This window comes from Mugil cephalus, chromosome 11 (assembly GCF_022458985.1).
Source record: "Mugil cephalus isolate CIBA_MC_2020 chromosome 11, CIBA_Mcephalus_1.1, whole genome shotgun sequence".
Lineage (NCBI taxonomy): Eukaryota > Metazoa > Chordata > Actinopteri > Mugiliformes > Mugilidae > Mugil > Mugil cephalus.
Window position 1 is genome coordinate 10,497,457 of NC_061780.1, and position 26,651 is coordinate 10,524,107.

General features: G+C 43.7%; 1 protein-coding gene across 1 annotated transcript; it reads right to left on the minus strand.

Moving 5' to 3' along the window:
- Positions 1-5,213: 5,213 nt before the first annotated feature.
- On the minus strand, positions 5,214-26,532 carry si:dkey-12j5.1 (probable assembly chaperone of rpl4). Its single transcript, XM_047598463.1, has 11 exons — positions 26,329-26,532; positions 26,065-26,177; positions 25,800-25,946; positions 25,499-25,651; positions 24,663-24,772; positions 24,437-24,560; positions 23,275-23,367; positions 22,599-22,667; positions 17,428-17,481; positions 13,569-13,721; positions 5,214-6,966 (listed from the first exon to the last, which is right to left on the minus strand). The coding sequence occupies exons 1-11, from the start codon at positions 26,393-26,395 to the stop codon at positions 6,784-6,786; spliced, it is 1,266 nt and encodes a 421-aa protein (XP_047454419.1). The 5' UTR covers positions 26,396-26,532; the 3' UTR covers positions 5,214-6,783.
- Positions 26,533-26,651: the final 119 nt, after the last annotated feature.

The following is a 26,651-nucleotide window of genomic DNA, read 5'->3' on the forward strand; positions in this document are numbered from 1 at the left end:
ACAACAGTAACTCAAATAACCACTCGTTACATCCAAGGAATGCAGAATACCATCTCTGAACACACAACATGTTGAACCTTGAAGAAGATGGGCTACAGCAGCAGAAGACCACACCGGGTGTCACTCATGTCAGCTAAGAACAGGAAACTGAAACTACAAAATTGGACAATAGAAGACTGGAAAAACATCGCCTGGTCTGACGATTTTTGATTTCTGGCAAAAGGGGGTCCAACCTTTTACTAGTTAGGTGTACCTAATAAAGTGGTTGGTGAGTGTATATATTTTGTGTAATGTGTTTGGACTGAACATTGGCCATTGGCAATCTTTGTCAGGGTTCAAGTTCTCAAGTGTAATGGTGACATTTACTAAGTTTATCTAGTAAGGTGGGCAACTTATTTAAGAAAACACACAAATAACATAATAAGTTTTATCATTTCTAAAACATATAGGGATCAGTATGAGTTTTTTTTGTACACTGAGGACAATACTTAATAAGTATTGTATTTACTATTAATCCTTATTAATTATTTTATTGCAAGTAGACAATAACTTTGTCCATGTGTCTTCCTTATCCCATTCCTCATCCATTTTACCACAACAGACAATGTTGAGGTGCCTACACGAGAAGGTAAAAGAAAATAAATCCTTTCTCGTCATTTATAAATTGCACATGAGTTTCTTCATTATGCGTTTTGCCAAGTGTTGTGGCTGTTGGTAACTGTTGCTATGCATATAGGCCCGGTGCCCGGTGATGTATCAAAGACGCTTGGCAAAAAAGTTGATCACTGCAGCGTCCGGCGCTCAGGGAGCAGAACACTGTAGAGAACAGAGCGGCATCCAGATGGTCGACAGACTTGGACTACCCAGAGTGCTTTGAGAGATTGATTTGCCCTGCGCGGTATCAGTGAGCGCAGCCCAACAGGCGAGGGGGCTACGGCAAGGGATGACATAAATACAGACACAGAACGTATACTCCCTGTCCCGAGGTGCTGGCACGGAATATAAGTCTTGCCGAGGTTCAGTAATTAGAGCGAGGATGTGCTTTCTCCTCCTCGTGACCCCTGAGCATGAGTGAGTGTGTAAGTGTGTGAGAAACGGAGACAGAGGATCCCTATCTCTCTCTACAGGACAGGAGATCAAACAGACTGTGTGAAATATAGAGCAGCAATAATTAGCAGCTGTTACAGCATCAAACCTCTCTATCGCTACCTCTCCCTCTTCAACACACACATACGCTACTGATCTGTTCTTTTCCCAGAGTTTAATTTAGAGATACTCAAATGTGCTGCAACTTCTCAGTCCTCCAATACTGATAATCAGCGAGATGATACAGAATCAGCCCACTCCAGTTTTTTCCTGCATCTCCTCTCCAGTTCATAAAAATTCAAATCACTCCCACAGAGAGAAGGGAGACTGCATCGAAATAGCCTCTCGCTCGCACATAAAAACAAAAAGGCAGTTTGAAATCTGAACAATACACATTATTTTAAACAAATGCTATATACGCACGAGAAGGGCCGGCCTCCGTTTTATCGCGGCGCGCCATTAAAATCTCCCTCGCACGCGGTTATCTACACAGGGGTCACGTGGAAATTAGTAATCACAATATCACTGTACTTTCTGTCAGTGACTGATTAAACCATTACCTAAGCCCTGAGATTCGCCTCGCCCCCCCCCCCCCCGGTGTGCTCATGTTTTGCCGCCGCGTGCAACGCACACGCCGGAGCGCGGGTTGATTTATGATCGAGAGGAAGCAGTTTCCTCAGTCAATCGCTCCTGAGAATTAATGAGGAATAAAAACTAAAGCTGGCACTCAGTCAAATACACCAGCAGTCACAGGGAGCTCACTGCTGGTGCAGGATCGCTTCCATTGGCACCACATTAGATTGCGAGATTGTGGGCAGGCTGCAGATTGCAATGAGCAGAAAAAAAAAGAAAAAAAAAACTACTGAAGCGATCCATCGACCCGAACTGCGATGTTGTATAAATGAGACACTTCCACTTCTTATGTTCTCTTTCTTTCCTTTTTTGTGGTGGTGGTGGTGGTTGGGGGGGGGGTTCGCCTTCTACCCTTCCCTTTGATTCAACCAGGTCAGTGGGGCTGCGTTCAGCTCCCCTGGCTCTTCCCTGACAGATGAAAAAGCAGCATTACACTTTGTCCTCTCAGCTCCTCTCCTTCAGAGTCCACATCTTTTACATGTTTGAACGCCGCTGCACTGCGCAGACCTTCACCGCACAATGTGCTTTGCGGCGTTATCGTCGCTCGGAGAGAGCCCATCCCATACCTTTGCTCGCACGGTGACATTCATTAAAAGTTTCCCTGAGTGGTGGGAGAGTCTGACATGCAGTACCACACTGTTCCACTCCAATTTACCTCTTTCTACTGGATCTCCGTTGGTGTAGGTGTTACACTAACGGCACAGATAATATCCCATTCAGCCACCGTGTGACATCCAGAAGTTACAAGTAGGAATAAAAGTTAAAAAAAAATAATTGAGGTGCTCAAGATTTGAACGCACCAAAAAAAGAATAGAAGCTACCGAGCTTTCCAATGTATTCTGTTTTTTATCGTGAATTTGATGCATAACCTTGTTAACTTTTGTGAGCTTTTTAGCTCCCGTACAGACACAGTTCAAAGAGTAATCTGTCACCCGTGATGCGTCAGGAGACACTGCTCTTGCTGCAGGCTGTTTGGAGGTTTCACATCAAAACGATATATCACTGTGTATAATTCGAAAACTAAAAAAAGAAGCACCTTTATGCACCGCCAGTCTCTCTTATTTATTTTTTAAATTTTATTCTGCTCGCATACCGATTGCTCGGCTCTCTTGTTGGGGTAAGACTTATTTGTGTAGGACTTGCATTATGTAGAAATAACTATGTGAATTCTGGTTTACAATGGATTTGGGGGATTAGAGGAGGTAGTGGGCTCGGTGATACTCTTAAACTTGGCACAGTCCCCCAAGGACATGACGGTGTCAGCACATTGCTTACACTCGTCGGCACGCACACACACAGACACATATAGGAGGTGTAATAGGGTATAATTTAGGGGGCTGCAACAGTGAGACGTGATGCTCGGCCGTAAGACAGCGTGGCTAATTCCCCGGTTATGTTATCTCTAAGAGACAGATGTTCCCACCAAAGATTACTAAGCGCGCGCGCACACACAAAGACAAAAAAAAAACAAAAAAACAAAAACAAAAAAACAGTGCACACAAACTGTGAGCATGCAGAGATGCATGAAGACATTCAATCTTCAGACAACTGAAGCAGCGGGGTGGTTTAAAATAGCCTTATTGACCAAAAACACAGATCAATGGCGAAGACGACTTTTATGGGAGTTAATTATGAGATGTAATGGGTTTCGGCCCAATGCGCTAAAGAGGAAAAACAAGTTTTCACAAAAAAAAGTTTCCCTCAACTGCAACAAAAACAACAACAAAAAAATCTTTTTCAAACAACCAAATGAATCCATTAATGGACGTTGACCTTTTGCCACAACGATCAGAAGAAAAACATTTTCCAGTAGTGCCCACTCAAGACAAATCATATTATCTTTTAATGATGATACTGAGCATCCTAAACTCTTATTATTAGTCAGTATTAACCCTTTCCAGAGCTCCTATCCAGGTCAGAGCCAATGCATCCTTTAGAAATCCATTCAATGCAGGGAACGGTTTCACAGCAGGAGATAAAGGTCTCTCGGTGTCACGGCTTCTCACAGCAGCTGTCGTTAAAGCCCCCGGGTCAGACAGCCATCGCTCCCCCGATATCGTTAATTCACGCTTTGAATGCGCAGCCACAGCCTAAAGAACCCGACACAGATGAGTGACGCACGGATCCCGCCAATCCTCAAGCCGGGGGGACTCGATTTTGTTTGTCGATGTTCTTTGTCACGCTCGCCTAAATTTCTGACACCTTTCTAGGCTCCCGGAATACCCGTAAAACCCTCTCCCGTGCCCAAACAGGGCGTCCGTGACTCAACCCCCCCCCCTCCAAAAAAACAGTCTCTTTGTGGGGTTGAACAAATTGCTTTTACACCTCAAAGCAAATTTGAGTGCTTAGGCGTGACTTCAAGGAGACAATTTACACAAATGAACATGCGAATGCGCGTACAAACAGTGGGGCAGCCACTCAAACTCCTTTCTCCTCTGAGCGCTGATCTCCCTCCTCCTGTTTCCGTTTAACTGGTTTCAGCTTTAAGTCTCCAGATTCTGATAATTTCCCCCTTAATCCCTTCAGAGGAGCACCACGCTTAACTCTCTAATTAAGTCAATGATACACACATGCACCAACAAAAAGGATAAACACGCGCACACACATCTCGGCAGAAATCTGCCGCCCTCTCTCTGACTGGTGCACGGACAACTGGTGGTTGCTGTGTAGAGGTAAGTGTGTGTGTGTGTGTGTGTGTGCGTGCGCCTACCGAGTGTCTGCGTGAGTGTATTTCAATGATTAAGTCCCAATCAGGAGGTTGTTATGACAACACATGCATTTTTAAGCTGTTAATCCAGGATTATTCTACCCTCCGCTCATCTCATTACTGTCGATTATTAAAAAACATACAGGCACGCATGCACGCACGCGCTCACAAATACTAATTACAGTCTGGTTTCCCTGGAGACTGAACACACGCTGCTAGGGCCTCCAAAGATAGCTTGAGATAGATGCAGGTAAAAAAGACACATTTGAGTAATGTATGACTCCTCCCCAGGCAGTAACTATGCATGTAAAATGATTGTCGCTATGTTTATGTTATTTATACACACAAATGCGAAAGATCGTGCCCCGAGGATCCCGAGCATGGGCGATACATTAGTACCACTGCGATTATTGCTGTATTTTTAGCCTCTTGCCATTGTGGCCTTTCGGAGAGCGGCTCCCAAGGGAATGCGAGCAAACGGCGAGTGTCCTTTACCGGTGATTGAATGTGTGTCCTTGTGTAGAAACCGCACTCCCCTCTCACACCCGGTGGAAATACTCCCGCGGTGCCGAGGCTGATGCACAGGTGAGAGAATGGCCAAGGATTTTGAGATCACCCGAGGCTTTGTGTCCACTCTGGCCCGCTCACGCTGGGTCAGCTCAGAATAACCAGAAAAGGGCTGACCGCCAGTGTTCACTCACCCCTGGAGTCATTAATCACACAGCACTGCAGATGGGCCGCACGGACACACAGGCGTAACACGCAGAAGCATCAAAAAACACGCACGCACACTCCGGTCCTTTTTAATTACAAAAGGCAAATGCTAGATGACAGAATCGCTCCAGGTTATATTTCCTGAAGGCCTGTACTGGTACATTAGCATGCGCGAAACATCACCGACGTGAATTTCTGGGCAAAGCCCAGTCCACAAATAACAACGCATCATATCACATTAAACTATGATAATCTACTGCACACACACACTCACAAAGTATCATATCTGTAACTTCCCTCCTGAGCTGTATTTTATGCTCCTTAAACACAAACAGGCACAATCAGATCACGGTATCTGAACCCCTGTATTCCCAAACAGGCCTCTCAGCTTGCAGCTAGGTCGCTATCAGGACCAGGATCTCAGATAATATTCCCATTTACCGGTTATGAAATTCTTCAAAGGGGCCGCGCAGCAGCGGCTGCCTGTGGTGTGTTGTGTTTGTTAACAGGCATGGCGCATGGAGAAATCCTCCGCGGTGGCTATGTGTTACGGAACGTGCGTCGCACGCGGCGCTCCCCGTATAAAACGCACCTGGGGAGAGATATTAAAAAAAAAAATGCACCGAAATATGTCAGCGTTTCAGAAAATGATTTCGTTATTTGTATTTAAAATGACGCCATTTAAGCCTCTACAATATCCATGTTTATTTGGGTGATTTTGAGAAGTGCGGAGCGGCCGACAGCTCAGATGTATTAACTCTCTCTTCACCTGCACTCAATGGTAAAACGCATATAGAAGAGAAGCGTGAAAAGCATCTATCCGTTCTTGTGCCGACGCCGTCGCACAAACCGGCGCCATTACGCTACAAAAACCCCATCTGAGCATTTTAAAAGGGTGCAATTGGAAACTGGGTTTAAAAAGTCAGTTGCCCGTTCCCTCCTCTCTGAAAGGCTTTACGCGAGTCACTTCAGAAAAGTGCAGCGGAGAGAGAAATGCATTCTGCGAAAGTTAATGTCAGATTCTTGCTATTGTGTCCTGTCATATTGAATAAAATGGAGATATGAAAAAGGGTGGGGAATAAACGGAATAGCAAAGAAAAACTTAAACTCTGAATATGAGCATTACATGAGCGGATAGATATTAAGAGAGGAAAACACTACTTGTGCCACTGCTGCTGTACAGAGTAATAGATAAAATAATTAACGTCCTTCCTTTGTACCTTTTTGCTTGTGTGTGCATGTTTCATGTATATTTGCTTGTGGAAACCAGGCGTGGGCGTGCGCAGGAGGTAAAAGCACTCAAAGGTGTTTTGCTTTCACTGCTGGTGGGAAGCAAAGCTCTAAACCTAATTTCTTTCATTCATCAACATCTGTCGGGGAGATTAAGGCAAACATTACTATGCACTTATGTCACCAAAAGCATTAAACAACTGAGTGTAAGAGACGGAGTTGACGGCAGCTTTTAATGCCACTCTTTTTTTTTTTTGTTTTTTTTTTGCACATCACAGAAATTCAAAAGGCAGTTGTCGACAAGCAGGTGTGAAAGGAGAACCTTTAAAAAAAGGCACTTTAGAGAGTGCACAATAACTACAGAGAGGTGCGATGAGAGGAAGCGAAATCAGAGTACAAACAAGGCGGTGTGGTCAGTGTTCCATGGGTGCCTCCGCATCACCCCCCTCCTCCTCCTCCTCGTCACTACAGGGTTCATAGTCTTCATCCAGGGCCGGCTCTCCCTCCTCCGCCTCCATCTCTCCTCCCAGCTCGCCCAACAGCTGCTCCACGTGCTCCAACATCGGCTGGTCATCGCATCGCAGCTTACCGTACAGCTGGGTAGGACGAAAAAGAGGGAAAAAAAAAAAAAAAAGGTGTATGACACAAGTGCGTAAATTGGCTAGTTGCGAGATTTCAAATATAAAGTAGGTTACAGAAGGGAAACGCTGAGAGCGAATGTGGAGTGCAAAATTACACTGCAGAGGCAATTCAAGAAATAAGATATGGTGAGTGCAAAGCTCTCGACGGAGGCTCTCCTCTTTGCGTCGCTGGAGTTAACAGCGCATCACCACAGCGTCCACAAGCAACCGCTGGGAGCCGAGCGGCCCCGAGGTTTCGCGTCTCTAAGTGCTGCTTAGGCCGACTGAAATATCCAGCAGCATCTGCATTGTGTCAGCGAGGCAGTCGCGCCCCGTAAAACGCTGGTAAACAGCTTTTTGTCTCTCATTTGGCAAATCAGCACATTTAATACGCGGTCCGGGCCGAGCGGCAGACAAAAAGATCATTTATCTTCCTCTTGCCGTCGCGACGTGCAACGCGGGGAGATGAAACGCGTGCACGTTGCAACGCGGTTTGCACGTAATCACGAGTTATCTCAGCGAGATACGCCGTGAAAGAGCGTGTTAAGAAAAGTCCTGCTCCGGAAGCAGCCAGCGTATTTATCTTTGTAACATACTCTTGCTTGTGTGCAATTACCCAACTCAAAGTGTTGCTGGGTGATAAAACTGCGCGTGCTACCGCGGAGGACGGCAAACACAACGCTGCGTCTCTCAGTGGGAATCCAGTGTGCGGAGATTTATGTTAATGCTTTGCATTTGTTAGAAGAAGAAGAAAAAAAAGCTTTATCATTGAAGGATATTATTATAGTTAGCACACACAGAGTCGCTTAAGCTCACGGACACCAAGCGATCGAATGCCATCATTCTTACTAAAAGTGTAACAAGGCCACAAGAGTGAAGTAGAGTGTGTGCGACTGCTTTGCCCCAGGACCAGTCTCTAAGCAACAGCAGGTCCTGACAGGAGACATGCAGTCCTATGGGAACTCATTTGGAGCGTTAGAATGTGTAGTGTGCGTGCATGCGCGTGTGTGTGTGTGTGTGTGCGTGTATATATTTAAGTGGCTGCTGTCTCTGCAGGTTGGAGCTCCAGGGAGGTGGAGCGTGACCCAAGTCCAGGCACAAGGGTCTGATATGGGGTGAGTGTTGACCCTCTCAGTCTCCTAGGAAAACCACTGACGCACTCACACTCACACTCACACTCACACACACACACACACACACACACACACACAAACATGAGGCTGATTTTCATTCTACCTGTGTCACTCTGAAATGCCCGGAGATGTTTATCCACATCAAACGCTCAGAATAACAGTTGGCTTTGCTTTACAATAGGCTCGGCTCAATAACGAAAATAGCTGCACATTACAGCCTTGGGTAAAAGGTAGAAGGTGCATTTATAAGAGAAATAACGTAACTGATACCCTGAACGTGTGCAGCCGCACTCTGTGTTCTCCAATACTGTGCACTATTTGGAAATTATATTCGTAGGTGGAGATATTTACTACGAATCAATAGCCCATTGTGTCTGCCGGGCAGGGTGTGATTATTCATTGTGATACTTTCAGCCAGGTAAACAAACACAACCTATTCTTTCCAAATTCTGCAATAAGCGCTGCTGAGATCAGCACTGCCTTTGCAAAAAAAAAAAGAAAAGTAAGTTAAAGTAAAAAGAAATAAAAAAGAACACAGGTATTTCTCATTTACAACAGCATATGGCCTCTCTTCTCATTTTCACGGACCAGGGAGCCGCCTGGAGAGAGAGCGGGAGTGTGTTTTGTGATCGTATAACTTTTTCATGGTCCACTTTTCTCTACTTTCGAGCACTAAGTCACAGCCCAAAGCACATTTGACCACCACCGTAGCAACTCGCGTGCACAACTTATTATGCACTTGCACGCGAACACGGAGGTGCATCATGGACACGTCTTCTCAAAGTCTCCTCATCATTTTTTTTTTGTTTGTTTCTAAACCCATGCTCGTGACTGAAATATTTCAACATCACATATTTGCATTCAGGATCTTCTACACTCATCCAAGACCCGGACATTTGTGGTTCTGGATGTATCTCGACAGCTATTAATTGATTTGAAAGTTAATACAGACGTCCAGCGTCTCTAGAGATTGCATTCTATCGATATATGATCTTCTGGCAACCACAGGTCGGGTTAATTTACTCAGTGACATATCACGACTCAGATTCTCCATACGTGGTCACCAGAAGATGATTTATAATGACTTGGTGGTCTCTGACAATCCATCAGCTTCATCTCATTAGTATGTCACTGACATCACTGTCATTTACTTCCAAACACATAAACACACACATACACATGAACATCCATTACAATGAAGCGCTTCCAAACTAATTCCCAGACCGCTGATGGTCAGGGCCAAGTCTGTGTATTCTGCAGTTTTGCAGCAGAATTTTAAATCTGGTATCTGTTGTGACATTCCTGTGCTGGCACACCAGAAATGATGTTTTTTTTTCTGTATTAACCAGCAATGATTGTTTGCCAGAGCTGAAGAGGAAATGTTTACGTCCATCCCCAATTACGGTGGCTCCCGCTGCCAGGAATACCTACAATCACAGAAAAAAAAACCCCGAACCCGGATGTCAAATATGTGGGAAATCATTTAAACAGACCCAGTATGGGTTAAAAAAGAAAAAGAAAAAGACAGCCCACCACTGTGGCATAGCTGCTATGTTTCAGTATTTGAACTATTATGGTTTGTTTTTGGTGTTTGTTTCTTCGTGGCCATAACTACAAAACAACATAGATTTCCACTGGGTTTAAGAGAGCTTTTTGATGAACAGTATCATAAGCTGGAATGGCTTTATAGCAATTATAAATGTATAAATCATATAAAAATATCATGACTCTATCGGTTCATTAAAGTATATATGGGTTATTTCCTGTTCATTATTTAGGGCTCAACCAAAAGATTCATGCTGCCTGGAAAATAATCATTCAAAGAAATAATCTATAGAATCACTTGTTGCCATCCTTGACTGAGAGACCAGTACATACAGGCATATATCCTACGCATGTGTCGACACAGGCTGTGTTATTAGTGAAGGGGGAAGACAAACATGCTGGTATATGAAAGAAAAAGTATCACTGAGCTGCAATGTTCTGAACATTTAATGGAATTAAATGGCGCAAATCATCATCTCACTCAAAGAGAAGAAACTCGACTTCATGGCGCTGACAGCAACAGCCCCGACCCTCACTAATAGAATCGAACGCCCAAAGGAACTTAATACAAAAGAGAATCATGTCCACTTCAGGTTCATAATGGTGCTTCTGTAGCTGAATGAGGCCTCACACCACTCATGGTCGTTGCATTGCAACCTTGCAGAGACTTTCTTAATGTTTTGAAGTTCTGCAGATATATATATATAGATATATATATATATCACTAAAAAAGCAGAAAGAAAAGAAATTGTACCAGTTGTCACCAGAACTGCCATACGCTTCTGACGCTTCTTCAGAAAGAATAGATGATCTGCACTGTAAATGAATTATTGTCAAGACAAAAGTGTAATAAGAGGCACTAATGTACCCTTTATGCAAGCAAGCTTTTTTCCCTTCATTTTATGTTAGGAACCACTTTGTACAACTCAAATGGCGAAAAAAAAAAGACTGAATGCTGATTATGCCGCTAAAGCCTAATCATTCCATCATTGTTCACCTTCTGTTCCGCACCTATGCTTAACTGCTGCTTCACCCCTTTCATTTCATAATACCGTCATTCTTCTAGCTTGTCTCCTGACCGTTTTCCCCCTGCGCACTTTCCTTTTCTTTCCATCTTGCACGACGACCTTCTCATCAACGAGACAGATGCATCTTTTCGCTCTCGTCCACGCTTTGTGCTCGCACGCATGCGCGCCCGCCACCTCCGTCCCGTTCCGGGGCCGACCGCGGCCGCGACTCTTCGTTCGGTCGGAGAGGAATAATTAAATTTGGATCAACAACTGTCATAGCAGCGTAAACACGCTCGCTCGCGAGGGTGCGACAGTGGCTGAGATAAGAGCTTCCTGAGCGTGGACAGGATATGTCGCTGGGAGTCTCAGGAGGACTGACCGCAAATGCAGACACACACACACACACACACACACACACACACATATATATACACACAACTTAACACCTCTAGCCACATCCTTGTAGGGAAAGGCATTAAAATTACATGACAATCACACCTCGGACCAACCCTCCCCACAACCCGTCCTCACAGGATACCTTTTCAGCCACTTCAAATTGTAAAGCTTTTGACCTCCGTTTGCCCTAGCTGTCTTGCTGCTTCTGCACACACACACACACACACACACACACACATATATACAACGTTGTCCTCTGTGCATACACTGCAGATCCTTCCTCAGTCGCAACCTATCTGGCTGAGACTCAAATTCCATTTCACGTCCGGTTTACTATTGATTTTACCCTCGCCACTATTCACCAGCTACACCCCCCTGCACCCACACACACCTCGCATCCAATCTGTTCCCCTCCCAGCCTCCCCTTTCATTCTCCCACTCCCGCTCACCCTCCTGCTCCTCTCCTACACGCCTCCCGTGAGCTCTCGACCCATCCATTCTTCCCCATCATTCGCTTTTAGAGCAGCTCGGCCCGGCTCGGCTGGGCTCGGCGCGGCGCGCGCCACCGTGCATGGGAATTGACCAGAGAGGGGATGAATAATGAAGACGTTCCCTGGCAAATAATTAGACGTGCGAGTTGGCAGCGCGCGCGTGCGACTATAATTAAATATGTGCATCCGCAAAGGTAAACCGTCTTACGCCACAGGCTCGTGCGCGCGCACACTTTTAGCAAAGTCATAAAGTATGCAGAGAAGTGGACTGGTGCCAAATCAAGCCGCTGGGCTCCAAGGCCTCATTTCCATGTTGGAGCCCATTTTAACAAGAAGACTGACTCGTCGTTAATAATTAACGCTCAGAAACAAAGCTCCGATATAAACAAGGGAAAACCTCAACCACATCATGTATAGATGCATGTGCATGTGGAAAAGCCACGCTGGGAAATTAAACACACCACAAGGGGGTCTGTTTTGTTTTTTTATTCCCCCCCCCCTCCACATTCCACCTCACCTTTTCAAGGTCTTTGTGTATTTACTTTACACATTAGTCTGCGCCTGTTGCTTCCCGTACTCTACAAAGAAACTGCTACGCTGTTTACTTGTCACGCTCTGACAGCTCGCCCACTTCTTTTACCAGTCTTTCACCTTTTTAGTCCTTTGCATTCTTTCTTTCTTCTTTCCCATGCATAAACGGCTAAGTACTTAATTCACCCCATTTGTTTCCTTTGTTTTTGTCACCACAACGCTGGCAGCTCATTTCTATATGCACACGGCTCCCTTATTTTCCCCCTCACAGTTTCTCCTATTTTCCTATTTTCCAGCAGGCTCCACCGCGCTCATGTCTCAAAAGTGGACGTCCCCAGTGGATGCTACCTAGACGGGCCCGTCTCTGCACTGACGGCCAGAGAGACAGACATCAATATATTATACTGCCACTAAGCAGCCTTTACTCATCTCCAAAAGAACACAATGGTGTCAGAGAAAAGGAGAGATGGTGTGCGAGAATGTGCGAAGGAGAGGAAAGTAAAGGGAAGAAAGAAAATCGGAGGTGCTGCCTCTTCGGTCCTGTCTGATTTACAAGCCTATTGGATTTTAGACTTACATGAATCACTGCTCCATAGAAGCACTGCTCCCTGACAGGATGACAGAATGAATGAGACGCTTCACTCCGAGTGTACGTGTGTGTGTGTGTACTCGAAGGGAAAATGGAAAGAGTGTTTAAATATTATTACACAGACATTTCTGTGGCAACAAAGAAGTTTAGTAAAGATCATGTCATATTCAGAGTACAGTATGTACATCTTCCCTGAAAAATAAAATGTTCTGAGGAGAAAAAACAAGTTTAATGCCTGCGCGGCAATTATAATGACATTCAAAGAAAAGAAAATATACTCAAAGTATTAAAACTAAAAGTTATTTGAACCCAGTAAGTATCAAACCATTTTATATTGTATTACTAGAACATAAATAGATTATTTATCATTCCTAAATACATAAATTCTCAGTATTTAACCTTTACTAGTCAAGGAGGCCTGAAACTAATAATATTTTACTATGGAGCAATCTACCAAATATTTTCTCCATTAATGTTTTTATTTAATGGAGTTTCAAGTGGTATCACAGAATGTCGATCAGACTGATCAATGAGAAACTGCAGAAAAGATCATGTAGATGCTTGTTGTCATGACGTTCCGGAAAAAAAAAAGCCTCCATCTTCTTCAGGTGGCGTCCGCAGGTGTGCGGATCTTTTCTACAGTTTCTCATTGTCATATCTTTCATGATTGAGAACACTGTGCATAACTCTTTTTGGATATACGCGTCTTTCCACACTTCTGAACAGACTAATCAACTAACTGGAAAAGGTAAAGACATGAAATGTTCAAAATGTTGGTATATATAAAAAAAAGATTAGAAAAAAAAATAAATAAATAAGTGACTTAATGTGAACTATGAAATAACTTGGAACCATAGTTACTAGAACCGTCGACCTAAATTACCTTCTTGGCGTTAGTCAGGTACGATCTGGCCGCCTCCTTCAGTGCATTCCACTCCTCCTTCTCCTCTTCCGTCACTTCTCTGCCCTCTCTTTCTTGCTGCTCCTTTGCTTTTTCCCACTGGAGGTAACACACCCAGCCGGAGAGATACCACACCTGGGAGCCGCCCGGAAAAAGGATTGCAGGTTTAGGTGCAAAGGTACAGACGGAGAGAAACAAATTTGTGAAGAACATCTGCATGAAATCCCACATTTGTCTCAACATTTGTCTGTCAACATTGATTGAATGGGAAAAGGTCACGTGCACACAGAGCAGCCTCACAATAACACCAGACATGTGACTTGTGAGTTGAACATCTTATTTTAATATTAACTATATTAATCTATAATATAATAAAATGAAAATCAACTCCCTCAGGCAAATATTTTCTTTGCATTTCAAATCATACAGTCCTCAAAGTTTGTGTTGTGGATAATATTAACCACACACACAGACACAGACAAAGAGCCCTAACAGTGCAGACTGAAAGTAATGCAGCATGTACTGCATTCTCATAACGCTTTTTACACCTTCCAACTTAAACACTCCAAAACTGTGGCGTCTTCTTTGCAGCTGCAGAGGCAGCTTCAGAAGACACATATGCACACTCCCTCAAATTTGTGCAATATTCATTCACTGAGTCGGGCTTTTGATTATTTAAACACACAGCTTAAGATCCATCAACGTGGCAAAAGACTGGCAATTTGCTCAAAAATACTGCCTCATTTATAAAACACATCACAACAGCTGGCGAGGGCTGAGCCGACAGAGAATATGCAGCTCAGTCGGGGAGAACAATATAATTCCTTGAATAATATAAAACCATTATCTTATGTCATTCCAGTAGATTGGCCGTCTCCCGTTATGACAAAGTCAAACAATGTGATTTAATTTGTCGTGCAAAGCGGCCTTCCTTCTAGTTGCGCTGCATTCATCTTCCTCTTTTGCAAATATACGATTCTTAGCGGGATTCTGAAGCCTGATGTACGAGAATCACTCGATACAAGAGAGCATCACGCAAGGTTAAGTGTGAAGAGCCTCTTAACTGACAGGTTGATTTAACTTGATGTCTTATGAAGAGTATGTTCAAATGAAAAGAAAAAAAAAGAAAAAGAAAGATAACCCTGCGCCGTACTTTGGAATAATCCCACTGCTCCACAGAGTTCAAACAGAGCAGGTGTGTTTATTTTTAACCGGTATTTACTGCGCTGGAACACGCCACAATCGGCTCGTTACATTTCTTTTCCGGAATCACACAACCCCCACACCCCCCTTCGCACATTCGCACGTATCGAGCTGTACTTCGTCCTCCACCTCGCAACACAATCAAGTTCATCTACGGGTGAACTCGGAGGTGTGTGCGCGCCCCTCATCCGAGGCCAAAGATCGCCCACCCGCCGTTCTTCGCAACCAAGAAACGAATATCAGCTTTATTCATTATTCAGCGAGGGCAGAGGCAGCACGGACCTGCACCTCTGCCAAATCAACCATTTAGCTAACAAACACATCAAGGCATGCCACACTGAATTCGGAATTGCCGCTCAGCATGCTGAGTGGGAGGCTACCCCCTGCAGCCATACTTATCAGAACAACGGCAGCGCTGGGTGAATGTAGTAATGTTGCAGAACCCGCAGTACGGCGTTCCTTATCACTGAAACATTTTCCCTGAAAACACGACGCGTTCTTCTCTCTATACATGTGTACGTTCAAGAACAAAAAAGGGAAAAATGGGTCAGTGAAATTCGACGGTTTCACCCCGTGAAATGACAACCATTGTGTGACGTTGAGGCAGCTAGCACGAGGGTAGAAAAACCTCCACAGATGGCTCGCTGTGAAATACGTGTGTATGTGGTGAGGGCTGTTCCAGCGTCAAAATTAAAACATGAGAAAGTTCGCTAATTAAGAACTTCAGAGAATCCACTTTAGCCTTCTACCACCCCAGACAGAAGCACACATAATAAAATAAACGCTGCGTCTGTCAATCAAAATCACTGGGACTATTGTAATTTCAAAGTGAAGGCGCATCTTAGTTCCCATATGGCGCCGCTGAAGGAAGAACAAAAGCATCATGAATCAATGGAAGAGCTTTGAAACAAGATTTGCAAGGAACTAGCTCGGCTGTTTGTGCAGTCTCCGCGTTATATAAGTTCGCTTCCAACTTCCGAGATACGCAAGAACAAGCAGACGGAGGCGAGAGCCAACCACTTATCTGCTGCACTTAGGCGAGGAAATAAGAGAGAATGTAAGACAAAGACGGCGGGGCAAGGGAGGGAGCGAGGGAGAGACCGGCTGAATGTGTCCATCAGAAATTTCTGACATCATAAACATGACTCATGGAATGTAGCCGCGATGTGATCGGGCAAAACTCTTCCTGACCGCTGGAGCCGGTGACTGCATGCATATGTGACTGGCTGGAGGCTCACTCAAATTGAGTGTCACAGCTGTGCGTCTCTGAAGTGAGTTTAAAAGTTCAGCCCCCCGATGACTGCTCTCAATCTGTCAGCTAAGGGGGGGGGTGGGTGTGTTTGTGTGTGTGTGTGTGGGAGGCTGAGCCTGAGGGGGAGTGGGGCAGAGGAAAAGAGAGGTACACCGCCGCGCTCTTCTATCTGACATCCAGTGTCACACCTTCACTTTCTATGGTACTGACAGTGGGGAAGTGGAACACGCTGACACTGCATAGCTCCCGCTAAAGAACAGAAAACACATGCCATTTACACCGCCACCCGATCCACGCACGAGCGTCTGAGCGTCGAGAGAAAGCAGAGCAAATGCATGGCTATGCAAACAGAAGGAGCTAAGAGCACAGGTTCTCCTTCCCATTGGGGTGATGAGAGATTCGCCTACAAGCTGGTCTGATCCGGCACTGGCTACTGTATCATAATAAGACCGCCTGCAAGGGGACTCATAAGCAGACATCACTTAATCCTGTGGCAACACCCGGATACACAATTCTCCTAGATTCTTCCCAGAACAACATTTTTTAAGAACCGGGATGGACCCGCCCGATGATCGGATTGAACAGCTGTTTTTAGCTTCGCTTCATTCAGCCTGACACCGTGTTCGCGGTTCAAATTTTTGATGAAAGTATTTGGTTTTTCCGCGACGAAGCTGCAGCCCGCCAAGAGCTGTGAATCTCTCACGATGCGTAATACGTCGATTTAGGAGTTGTTATCTCTGTAAGCTGACTCACAGCTACATCAGTCTCATCCGCGCACCATTTTTCTGTGTATCATTTTCACGGATGCGCGCGATTAGCAACAAGAAGTCAATCATCCGTTTCTCCGATCGGTTGATGGTTCCTGCTGCCGACGACACCCGCAAACACACGGTAACAGATGAATTTGCAAAACATTTTGGCGCTTGGCAACGGTGCCGAGAATGAAATACAAAAGCAGCTGGTCAACAACTTCATTAGCCTGGAACCCACGAAAAGAATTGTGGAGGAAAGTTTGTCTGGAGTCCCCGGCTAATATCTGCAATCAAATCGCAGTGATGAACATCGCCTGAGGTGAATTTATTTATAACACGCCAACTCTGGTTGTAGGACTATGCAGTTGTGTGTAGGCGTATATTCTTTTCCACTGTATTGGTTGAAACTATATGCACTATAATGAAATAGAAACTGCCTGTTAGGGTTAGGGCCACTAAAAAAAAGGAAAGTATTCTTATATTTGATCAAATTGTCTTGTATTAAGAAAAAAAAATCTGGCAATGGGCTAAGCTTAAAATAAGCACAAAGTTCTTGTTTCTGAAGAAAATAGAAGACTTCTTGATTTCATCTTGAAATTCCTTTTTGTTGCGGTGCACAACTTTATTTGCTTACCTGGACAACTTCATCGTCCTCTTCCAGAAGACCCTCCAAGACATCTACTGCCATCTAAGAAGGTGATATGAAAAAGAACGCAAAAGAACTTTGAAACCATTTTATAACACAGTAATCCATGATTCATCAGCACACATTCACAATCTCTCCTCAGCTCTGCCGAGAGACAAACAAACACGCACGGACGAACATCTTGTTGCTGCTCGGCGTTGCGTATCTTCCAGGAAACTCAATCAATCAGAGTGATCAGAGGGTCTGATAAGCATCGGAGAGGTCAGCATTCCCCGCGCCACATCGTCGATACAAACAAGGCGACGGACGCGGCCCGTCGATAGACACACTCACCAGTGCTTATCGCACAGTCAATAGTCACCGTAGCAGTCGTCCGCGACGGACCTTTTAATCCATCTACTGACATTAACAGTCGATATATTTTTTGTGTCATTGCTCCACTCCATAGGAAGCATTATAAAGCTAAAGATCAGCATGGCCCAGTGTCTATTTCCCCCTACCTCACGAGCATTTGTCTGATTTCCACCCTGCAGTGTGCTGGAGAGGCGTCTCGAGGTCTCAAAGGAGTTTAATGTTAGGTGACCTTTGTCACAGTGCGGTCTGGGTCAGTTTCTGTGGGAAGTTTCCATTACAGAAATCAGACCTTGACTAAAGTAGGCTGTGTGTTTGTTTTCCTCCATCCCTCTCCTTATGGAACCTGTGGTGTGTGTGTGTGTGTGTGTGTGTGTATGTGTGAGTGTGAGGCCCCAGGTGATGATATATTGATTTTTGTCAACTTCAGGTTGGAGGCGACTGTTAGCCAATCACCCGTGGTGAAGGGCAAAAATAAAAGACCCTCGCACGGCCGTGCACACACGCACACACCGCCGTACCGTCTCGCAGTACGACAAAGCTACACACCAAAGTGAGCACAACAAGCAGGACTTGTTTCTTGTTAAGGCAGTCTTATTAGCTGGAGAGCATCCTAATTTTTTTTTTTTCCTCCCCCCCACCCCTCCCGCTCTTTTGAGGTTCTCTCCTCTTTTCATTAAGCCCACGTGGTTCCGGTGGCAATAAAGAGGTCCGCCGCCTTCACAGAACGGAGGAGAGGCGGGTTAATTGAGAGTATCTCGTTAAGACTGTGCAAATGTGCGTGTCAGGGAGGCAGCTGATTGATTGCTGGAGCAATTATCAGCTGAAAAACCTATTGTCTTTAATTAATTAATGACTGATTAAAAATACACAAACAAAAACACCTAATCCCAACTGATGATGAATGGATTCATGCCCAGCGTCTGAATTATCTACTTGACTTTCATTGCATCACACCCGTGTGACAAGACACACACACACGCGCGCAAACACACAAAGTCATTTGAGCCAAGCATGAGATATAAATGATAAGAGTAAAAATCTGTCTGGGTATTAAACAACTGATAGGACAGGCAGTTTGGGGCAACAGAAATAGAACAAGAGATATCTGGGAGCAAGGATAAGTGAGCAATGATAACCATTATATCATCCCCAACTGCACTCCTTCCTAACTACACTGGTCAGCCCAGGGGCGAGTGATTAAAGATTCAGAGATTCTTAACCGGCTCCACGCTCTAAACAACAACAAGATTAATATTTCCATGGAGATAAGGGGGGAAGAGGGGACACTACGAAGGAGGAAGTGAGAAAACTGGAAGGAGGTTATTAAAAAAAAAAAGAATATCTTATTAAATGCAGCAAATGTGGTCCTTGAACAACCACCGCGCACCGCAAAGACACGCGCACATCTACACACGACAAAGACCCGACATACACATTGTCCTCTTTACTTCAAGACCTGTTAAAGGGGGGGGAAAGGAAGAAAGAAAGAAAGAAAGAAAGAAAGCGGCACTCTCGGGAGGAACTCATTTATAATATCTATTGTGTGCGTGTGCGCTTTGTGTCGGTGTGCGCGTGCAGTCGTCAGGCAATTTTGTTTAACAGAATCATTTTACTGGAGCACACGGCTGAGACAGGAGAGAGACAAATCACTTTACAAGCGAGGGCAAGCCGTATCTCTCGCACACATACGCGCACAAACGGGGCCGGCTACACTTAAGTAAATAAATCCCGGGGTTGTCACTGCTAACTGTACTCGCAAGTAATATTGAGAAGTACAAGCTGCGCATCGTGAGCTAAATTTAAGAACAGAAACGTTTAATAAATAACACGGAGGCAAACGGGAGTGGCAGTGACAAGGTGCGTAACTGTCCATTAGCTGCAGTCAGTCCGTCTGCCTTTCTGTCTGTCTGTCTGTCTTCTGTGCAGCAAGTGAATCAGTGATGATGTTAATGCGCGTGTGAAGGATGTGTTTGTGCGATACTGAGAAACTGTGATCTGTGAAGACTGCACTGTTACTACAAGACACGTGTATTTTTATCACGTCAGTATAAACAATAAAGAACCCAACACAAGAAGAACCTTCTTTACTAAATAATCCTGTATTTTCTTTATTCGACACACTGAAAGACTTACAAACTCAAGATGATCCTTTAGTCAGGATATTCTATTAGTTGTTATATGAAAAAAAGAAGAAGAAACAAGGAGCAAACCTTCACATGGGATCAGAAAGAACCATTGAGGAGTGTGTTTGATAAACGACTTTATCATCCGATCAATTAATCATCCCAGAACTCGTTTAGTCTATGAAATACCAGGGGAAAATAAAGCTAAACCTTCCATCGCAACATGCCTACGGCAATCAAATTGTCTCGAGAAAATATCCGATTTACAAATACTTGCGCACACAAAAAGAGGACAACAGGGGGAACCAATTAATGTTGATTGATGAAGGGCTAAAAAAAATTAATCAGTTATGTAAACTCTTGCCAATTTATTTTCTGTCCATTACGGCAACTAAACTATTAATTAAGCCGCCGTTTCAGCACCACGGAGAGTGTCTCAAAAATAATTAAAATATCGCGCTACTGGACAATGACAGCTTCGCAGTTATCTCACTTATGGCGCTTTCACGCACCCCTCATGTGCTCTTACACCATTTCCATTTAGGAAATGACAGCCAAAAAGAGTTTTGTTTAAATGGCTCGCAGAGTCTCGCAGAAACAGGAAAATGAAGAGAGGAGCAGCAGTCGAATTTTTATTTTTTTTTTAAAACCACAGAGTAAAATCACATAATGTAACATCAGCTCTGGGTTGCGGTTTCCATGTTTCCACTTCCAGCTGGAAGATTTTCTCCAAAAACCTTTTTTAAAGTCATGGATTGGACACATGCTGAATTGTAACCACCATATACTTGAATTATTTACAACATGCACACCTTGCTGCTTTGGTTTTATCACGAGTGCTGCACAGGACGCCCACCGGCACCGTTTTTGATGACCGCTCCTATTACCGTCAAAAGGAACTGATTCGCTTTAATGAAAAATAACCTTAAAAACCTCCGAGGATAAAGGGCAGAGGTGTTATTTTCACAGAACAAAGGTCATATAATGTGAGAAGTTCTGACTGCTCGTGTGCCTCTGGGGAGAGCATCTCATTTTTGTTTTTGTGATGGGATTTGTCACCGTCGCATTCGATGCGGTCACGTTATTTTACTACAGCGATATTTTGGCAAAAGTGTCCTGTCGCTTCACTTCAATTTAAACTCTAACCACAGAAATGACAGGACGAACAAGGCTGGGCTGCACTAATTAGATAAAGAGCCCGAGACAGAAAACTGCTCTTTGGCAGAGAAGATGGTCGTAGCCCCAGCGCCCCTGTGATATTCTAAAAATTATTTACCAGAAATACATGTATACTCTGTCCAGCTACAGAAAAAAAAATAAAATAAAATTGCTTTAATATTTTTCCTTGGCAAATATATTGATCTGAATTTCCTAGCCTTCGCGCAGACCAAACAAAATATTCAACAGGGAGAGCTCAGATAAATGGTTACATTCTTGAAACCTGCTCTGAAGGTAGCCTTTAATCTGATTCACACTACAGATTGGAAGCACACAACTTTACACAGAGTTTAGAGCTCTGAATAGATCTTTAGCCCCCAGGGAGAAATAGTAAGTGCAGAAGTGTGTGTGTGTGTGTGTGTGTATGTGTGGTGGAGGAATTAAAGAGAGGAGAAGATGTTCCTATCAAATCTAAATCCAGTCCCAGTGTGGTAGAGACATACAGATAATCGTTGCTCCTACTCTACTTCCACCCTTAAACTCAATTGCCATCAGAAACTTTCAGGTGGCTAAAAGCAAATATGACCAAACTGTGTGAGTGTGTGTAGGTGTGTGTGTGTGTGCACACGCGCATACTTGCACACATAGCAAAATATCGTTGTTATAAAGCACCGAGAACGGGGTGCAGTGTTTGCTTCGGGCTCGATGACACCTACAGGAGGATGAAGACAAACGACACGTCAAAAACTGTGGACCGAGACGTTGTCATTTTACGGATACACCTGACAGCCCATCTCCCGCACACAAGCACCCAAAGATATAACTGCAGCTGAGCCATTTGGGTGTGAGAGAGGAGGAGGGGGGGAAAAAAAAAAAAAAAAAAAAAAAAAAAAAGGACACCGTTCTCATTTCCTGTCGGTAATAACTATAAACCACTCAACGAGAGTGACTAAAAATTAATCTTTGGATCACAACAGAGAAAAGCTGGACTGCTGTTGGTGTGGCAGTAATCACAGAAAATGATTGGAGAGTTGATGGCTGTTAGGGGGTTTTAGCATCTGAAGGCACTAAGCCACTGAAATCAAGGCCATCAATGCTGGGAACTGATGAGTGATTTAGTAGACAAGTGCGTGGTTTCAAAGACGTGACTGCAATTCAGCGGAAACACAGCATCCTTTCTGTCTTTATTTAATAATTTCTTCTCTCCACGCCTCCTCCCCCGTGTGCCCCCTTTACCCCTATCCCTCTCAGTAAATACCACTCTTCAATTATTGACACTAAACTCTGGAGGGGATAAAGACCAGGCATGGCCTTACCACCCTCGGTGCTATTCACTAGAAAGCAAAGCACACAAACACACGTGTGTGTGCACGCACACGCACACACACACACACACACACACACACACACACACACACACACACACACACACATATACAAATGTCAGGCGGGCCTCCCGCCATGAAACATACACAGACTGACAACAACAGAATGTGCGACCACAACACACGACAAACACTTTACCTCGTATTCCTCCGACTCGATGAGCAGCTTGGCTGTGGTGATGCGAGACTCATATGGGGGGATGTCATTCTGGGGAGGAAAAAAAAAAAAGTGTGAGGGGGGGGGGGACACACCTCTGCAGCGAGTGTTTACATAAGCATCCACAAACATAGTTCATCTTTTGTCTGATAATAACACGATCCAATTTCAAGGTACAAAACGTTCGCCGGCTGTGCGGCTGTTAATCACAGTTTCACACTGAGCTCAGATCAACCTGCTCCTGGAGATAAGAGTCATAGCAGCGGTGTCGCTGCTCTTTGTGTATCAAATATTACACTGACCCGTGTACAAAATCCTTTTTCGGTATTTGAATGTAAACTCCGGCACATTTAAATGATATTTATTAAGCCTTCACATTACAGCCAGTTTCTGTTTCTTTGTCAAAACCTTCATAGTAATTATCCCTGGTGCTGCCTTTCATATGTGCTCTCTCCTTCTCGCACAAAAGCATTTATGTTCGTGAGGCATTTGTTCTATCTTTTATTTTATTTTATTTTTCTTATTGGTGTCCTTATGTTGCTGCGCAGTGCAAAGCACACTGTGAAAATCCTGTTAGTTGAAAGGGCTTTATAAATAAACTGGAATCTTATTGGCAGTAGTTCCAGTGAGAAAAATGCCAACCACAGCTCACACTCACCTGCACGTCTTCGTCTGTGGCGGGAGAAGCAGCGCTCTGTTTCTGTGTCGGCAGCCACATTCCTACGCTTTTCAACAGGTACTCTTTCCCTTCCTGCGGACAGAAAAATTCACATGCGTTCGAAGAGGCGAAATCTGTCATTATTATCTACGCAAACAGAAACTATAGGAAAATTAAGTCCCATGTAAATCAATCCCTGCAGATTGATGCTGTTGTTTATTGTTACAGATTGTTTTTCTGACCTTTGGATTGATTTGAGAAGAATTTCATTATTGCTGTGTTTGAAATTATTACCTGGAGTATCAAAAGCTAAAAACAATATGGGAAGATGTGAAGTGTGACTGGAGCCAGGCTGACCCCTACAGCTCACAGCTGGTATTACAGGTCAAATGAAGCTTCACATTTTCTTCTAGTCTTTAATCAGTTTGGTGATGTGAGCGCACAAAGAGTCACTTTTACAGATAGTTGTACGCCTATTTGATCAAGTTTCAAGATATGCACTGCTTAATCTTTTATATGTACTATATACTGAAGGTGAACTGAATGCCATTGTGGTGTTGACAGCAAAAGCAAAAACCAACAATGCACCGACTACTGTGGATAATCCACAGACATCAGTGAGCAGTTCTAACCATATTATATTTTTAAGCATAGAAAAATTATAAACATAGTTAAAAACTGTGCAAATAAGGCCTTTCTGTGAATGTCGCCTGCTATTAAAACTACATTAGTAAAGAACTACCTCCCAAATGTACAAAATGTAAAAAAAAAAATATACATGTATATATATTATTTAAAAGTTCTTCTAAACTCATTGCAAAATGCTACGTACTGCATAATTCCTCTGATATATTTTCCAAGTTGAGTCCAATATGCTAATCCCTCGTTTTATCAGATGTATATTTGACCTCAATGATCTGGCCTGTAATTAACATTCCTATCAGCCTGACCTGTCTCTGTGTGTGTGTGCGTGTTAATGTAAGTGTCCATCTGCTGATTAATGACATACAATTCAATTTGCTCAGAATAATTAACTCAGCAGATTCCTGCTTTAATGTGGTGATAACTCATCCTCTGTGTGTGTGTGTGTGTGTGTGTGTGTGTGTGTGTGTGTGTGTGTGTGGGTGTGTGTGTGTGTGTGTGCGTGTGTGTGCGTGCTGACCTGGTTTCTCTCGGTACTGAAAAGGTAACTGGCCATAAGCTGTAGAGCCTCCGGGTTGTCATGGTGATACTGTAATGCTTTTTCGATGAACTCTCTGCACTTGTCTGCGGCTCCCTCCTCCATGCTACATGCGCACAGAGAAACGACAAGTCTCAGCTCATTACCAAAGATGCGACATGTAGTGGGGTTATAAATGTCAAGAGTTTAGCTGTTGGTGGTCTCATACCAGAGGTCTGTTAAGTAAATCTCAGCGATGGAGCAGTAGGCTACACTAACATCCTTCGTGGTGGGCTGGACAGCGTCCTCATCTGGTAGGGCGGCAGCTCCGGCCTGAGCCTGCATGAGGAGAACAGGGTCGTTTTCTCAAGTCCATATTTAAACTAGCATAAATCTAAACTTTAAGATTGGGTAAGAATGGCACTAGTGGAAAATCAAAGAGGCAGGTGATCAAATTTACGATGGCATTAATTCAATATATTTGATTGAGCTGCTGGTATTTTACACGGTGACTCACTGTAATACTGTCATGACATACTGAGAGACTTAAATAGAGCATTGCTAGTGCCATTAGTGACATGTGCTCTTCCTGCTATGATAGAATACCTGCTGTGAAAAAGACCTGAACATATTCTGTCAATTATGCAGAAGAGCCAACACATTTCCTTCTTAATATACATTTGTGATAAGAACAATAAACAGGTCGCCAAATTAAATGTTTGTTCTACTTCTTATTGACACTAAAAGCCATAATGTAAAAGAAAAAAAAAATCCAAACCTAAACATGTGAAACTTTAACAACCTATCGTGATGGCATTTCTTCTTTGCCTTAGTATTTACTTAATGCTTGTACACCATACAGCGATATCAATTGTGGTTTGTTTTTAATATTACAGTTTTATTGCATGTGTACAACACTATTATTCCCCCATATGCAAAACATAACAGATAGATAGATAGATAGATAGATAGTCATAAATTATCCAATAGCACCCTCTTGTGAAGATAAACGACATTCACTAGCATTAAGACTTAGTTTTGAGCATAGTCTATGTGTTTACTCACCGCTGTTGTGTCTTGTTTCTCCAATGTGGAAAGTAGGATTTGTGTTCCTTTAGTGTAGTAGTCTACAGCCTCCTGGCCTGTGTGGATTTGTCCCAGGTACATGTACTTACTGTGGCCTACATCTGGGCTCAGTTCCACTGCACGCAGAAAAGCTTAGAGAGACTTAGTCAAGGATGTCAACAACAAAAAAAAAATACTCCACTGCTGCAGAACACAATCAGTGTATCACAACAGTGTGTTCACTCAAATGACTGAAATACTGGCACGCACTCAACGAGAAAGAAAAATGCAGAAAGGATATTCCTTTAGCTTTCTGTAGGTCTCCCAGTTCAGAGCAGATGTGTCCCAGCATGTCAAGAGCTTGCAGGTTGGTGGGCTCCACGTCCAGGGCTCGTTGACAGAAAAGGCCAGCCATGTCAAAGTCAAAGCTGTCCATGCATTCTTCTGTCTGTACAACAAATCACCACACAATATAAGACAACTTTAGAAGAATCCCACATAGTATTTAAAAAAAAAATCTGAGGACATGACATATCCAGATCGTGGCTATGTTATCAATTTGTCACCTTCGCCAGGAGTTGTAGTACTGAGTACTTCTCAGCCGACTTCTTCTTGGCTTTTTCGTGCATTCTTACTTTCATCCTTTCTTGAGGTGACAGGCAAACAAATCCTCCATCACCTAAGATGACACGACAAGTACACAGGTAACATAAGTTTCTGTCACCATCAAAACCAAAACAGGATAAGTTAAGTTTAAGTATTTCTTGTCCAAGAAACCGAAGTTTAATACTGTACAGAAGTAGCTAAATGTCATCTACTGAACAACTTGCCATTGCCTGGACGGTTGTCTTTCCTCTTCGGTTTGTTTTTCTTTTTGCCTTTAGCCTGGCCTCCCATGGTGATGAAAAACACGTGTTATTTTTCCACAATGTAGGGCTTTAAAACGGGCTTTTTATAAAGCATGCATCTAAGACACGCGTGGAAAGCAAGTTTGTAAGCTAAAGCATAACGTGCGCATGTGCACGCGGTGACAACACGGCTGCTACGGAGAGAGCGAGTGGACATAATACCCACGCTTCAAATCAACGGTTCATTTGAATTCATAATATATGGGGTGGGTTCAGGTCCTTTTAATTATGTCGTTAACAATAGA

What these genes read in the sequence shown, in the direction of transcription:
- si:dkey-12j5.1 (XM_047598463.1), bottom strand. Translation starts at nt 26,395, where the DNA reads ATGGGAGGCCAGGCTAAAGGCAAAAAGAAAAACAAACCGAAGAGGAAA. An exon ending in TACTACAACTCCTGGCGAAG is followed by an intron (nt 25,947 to 26,064) that starts GTGACAAATTGA and finishes TTTGTTGTACAG; the next exon opens with ACAGAAGAATGCATGGACAG. An exon ending in TCGAGTCGGAGGAATACGAG is followed by an intron (nt 17,482 to 22,598) that starts GTAAAGTGTTTG and finishes TCACCTTCTTAG; the next exon opens with ATGGCAGTAGATGTCTTGGA.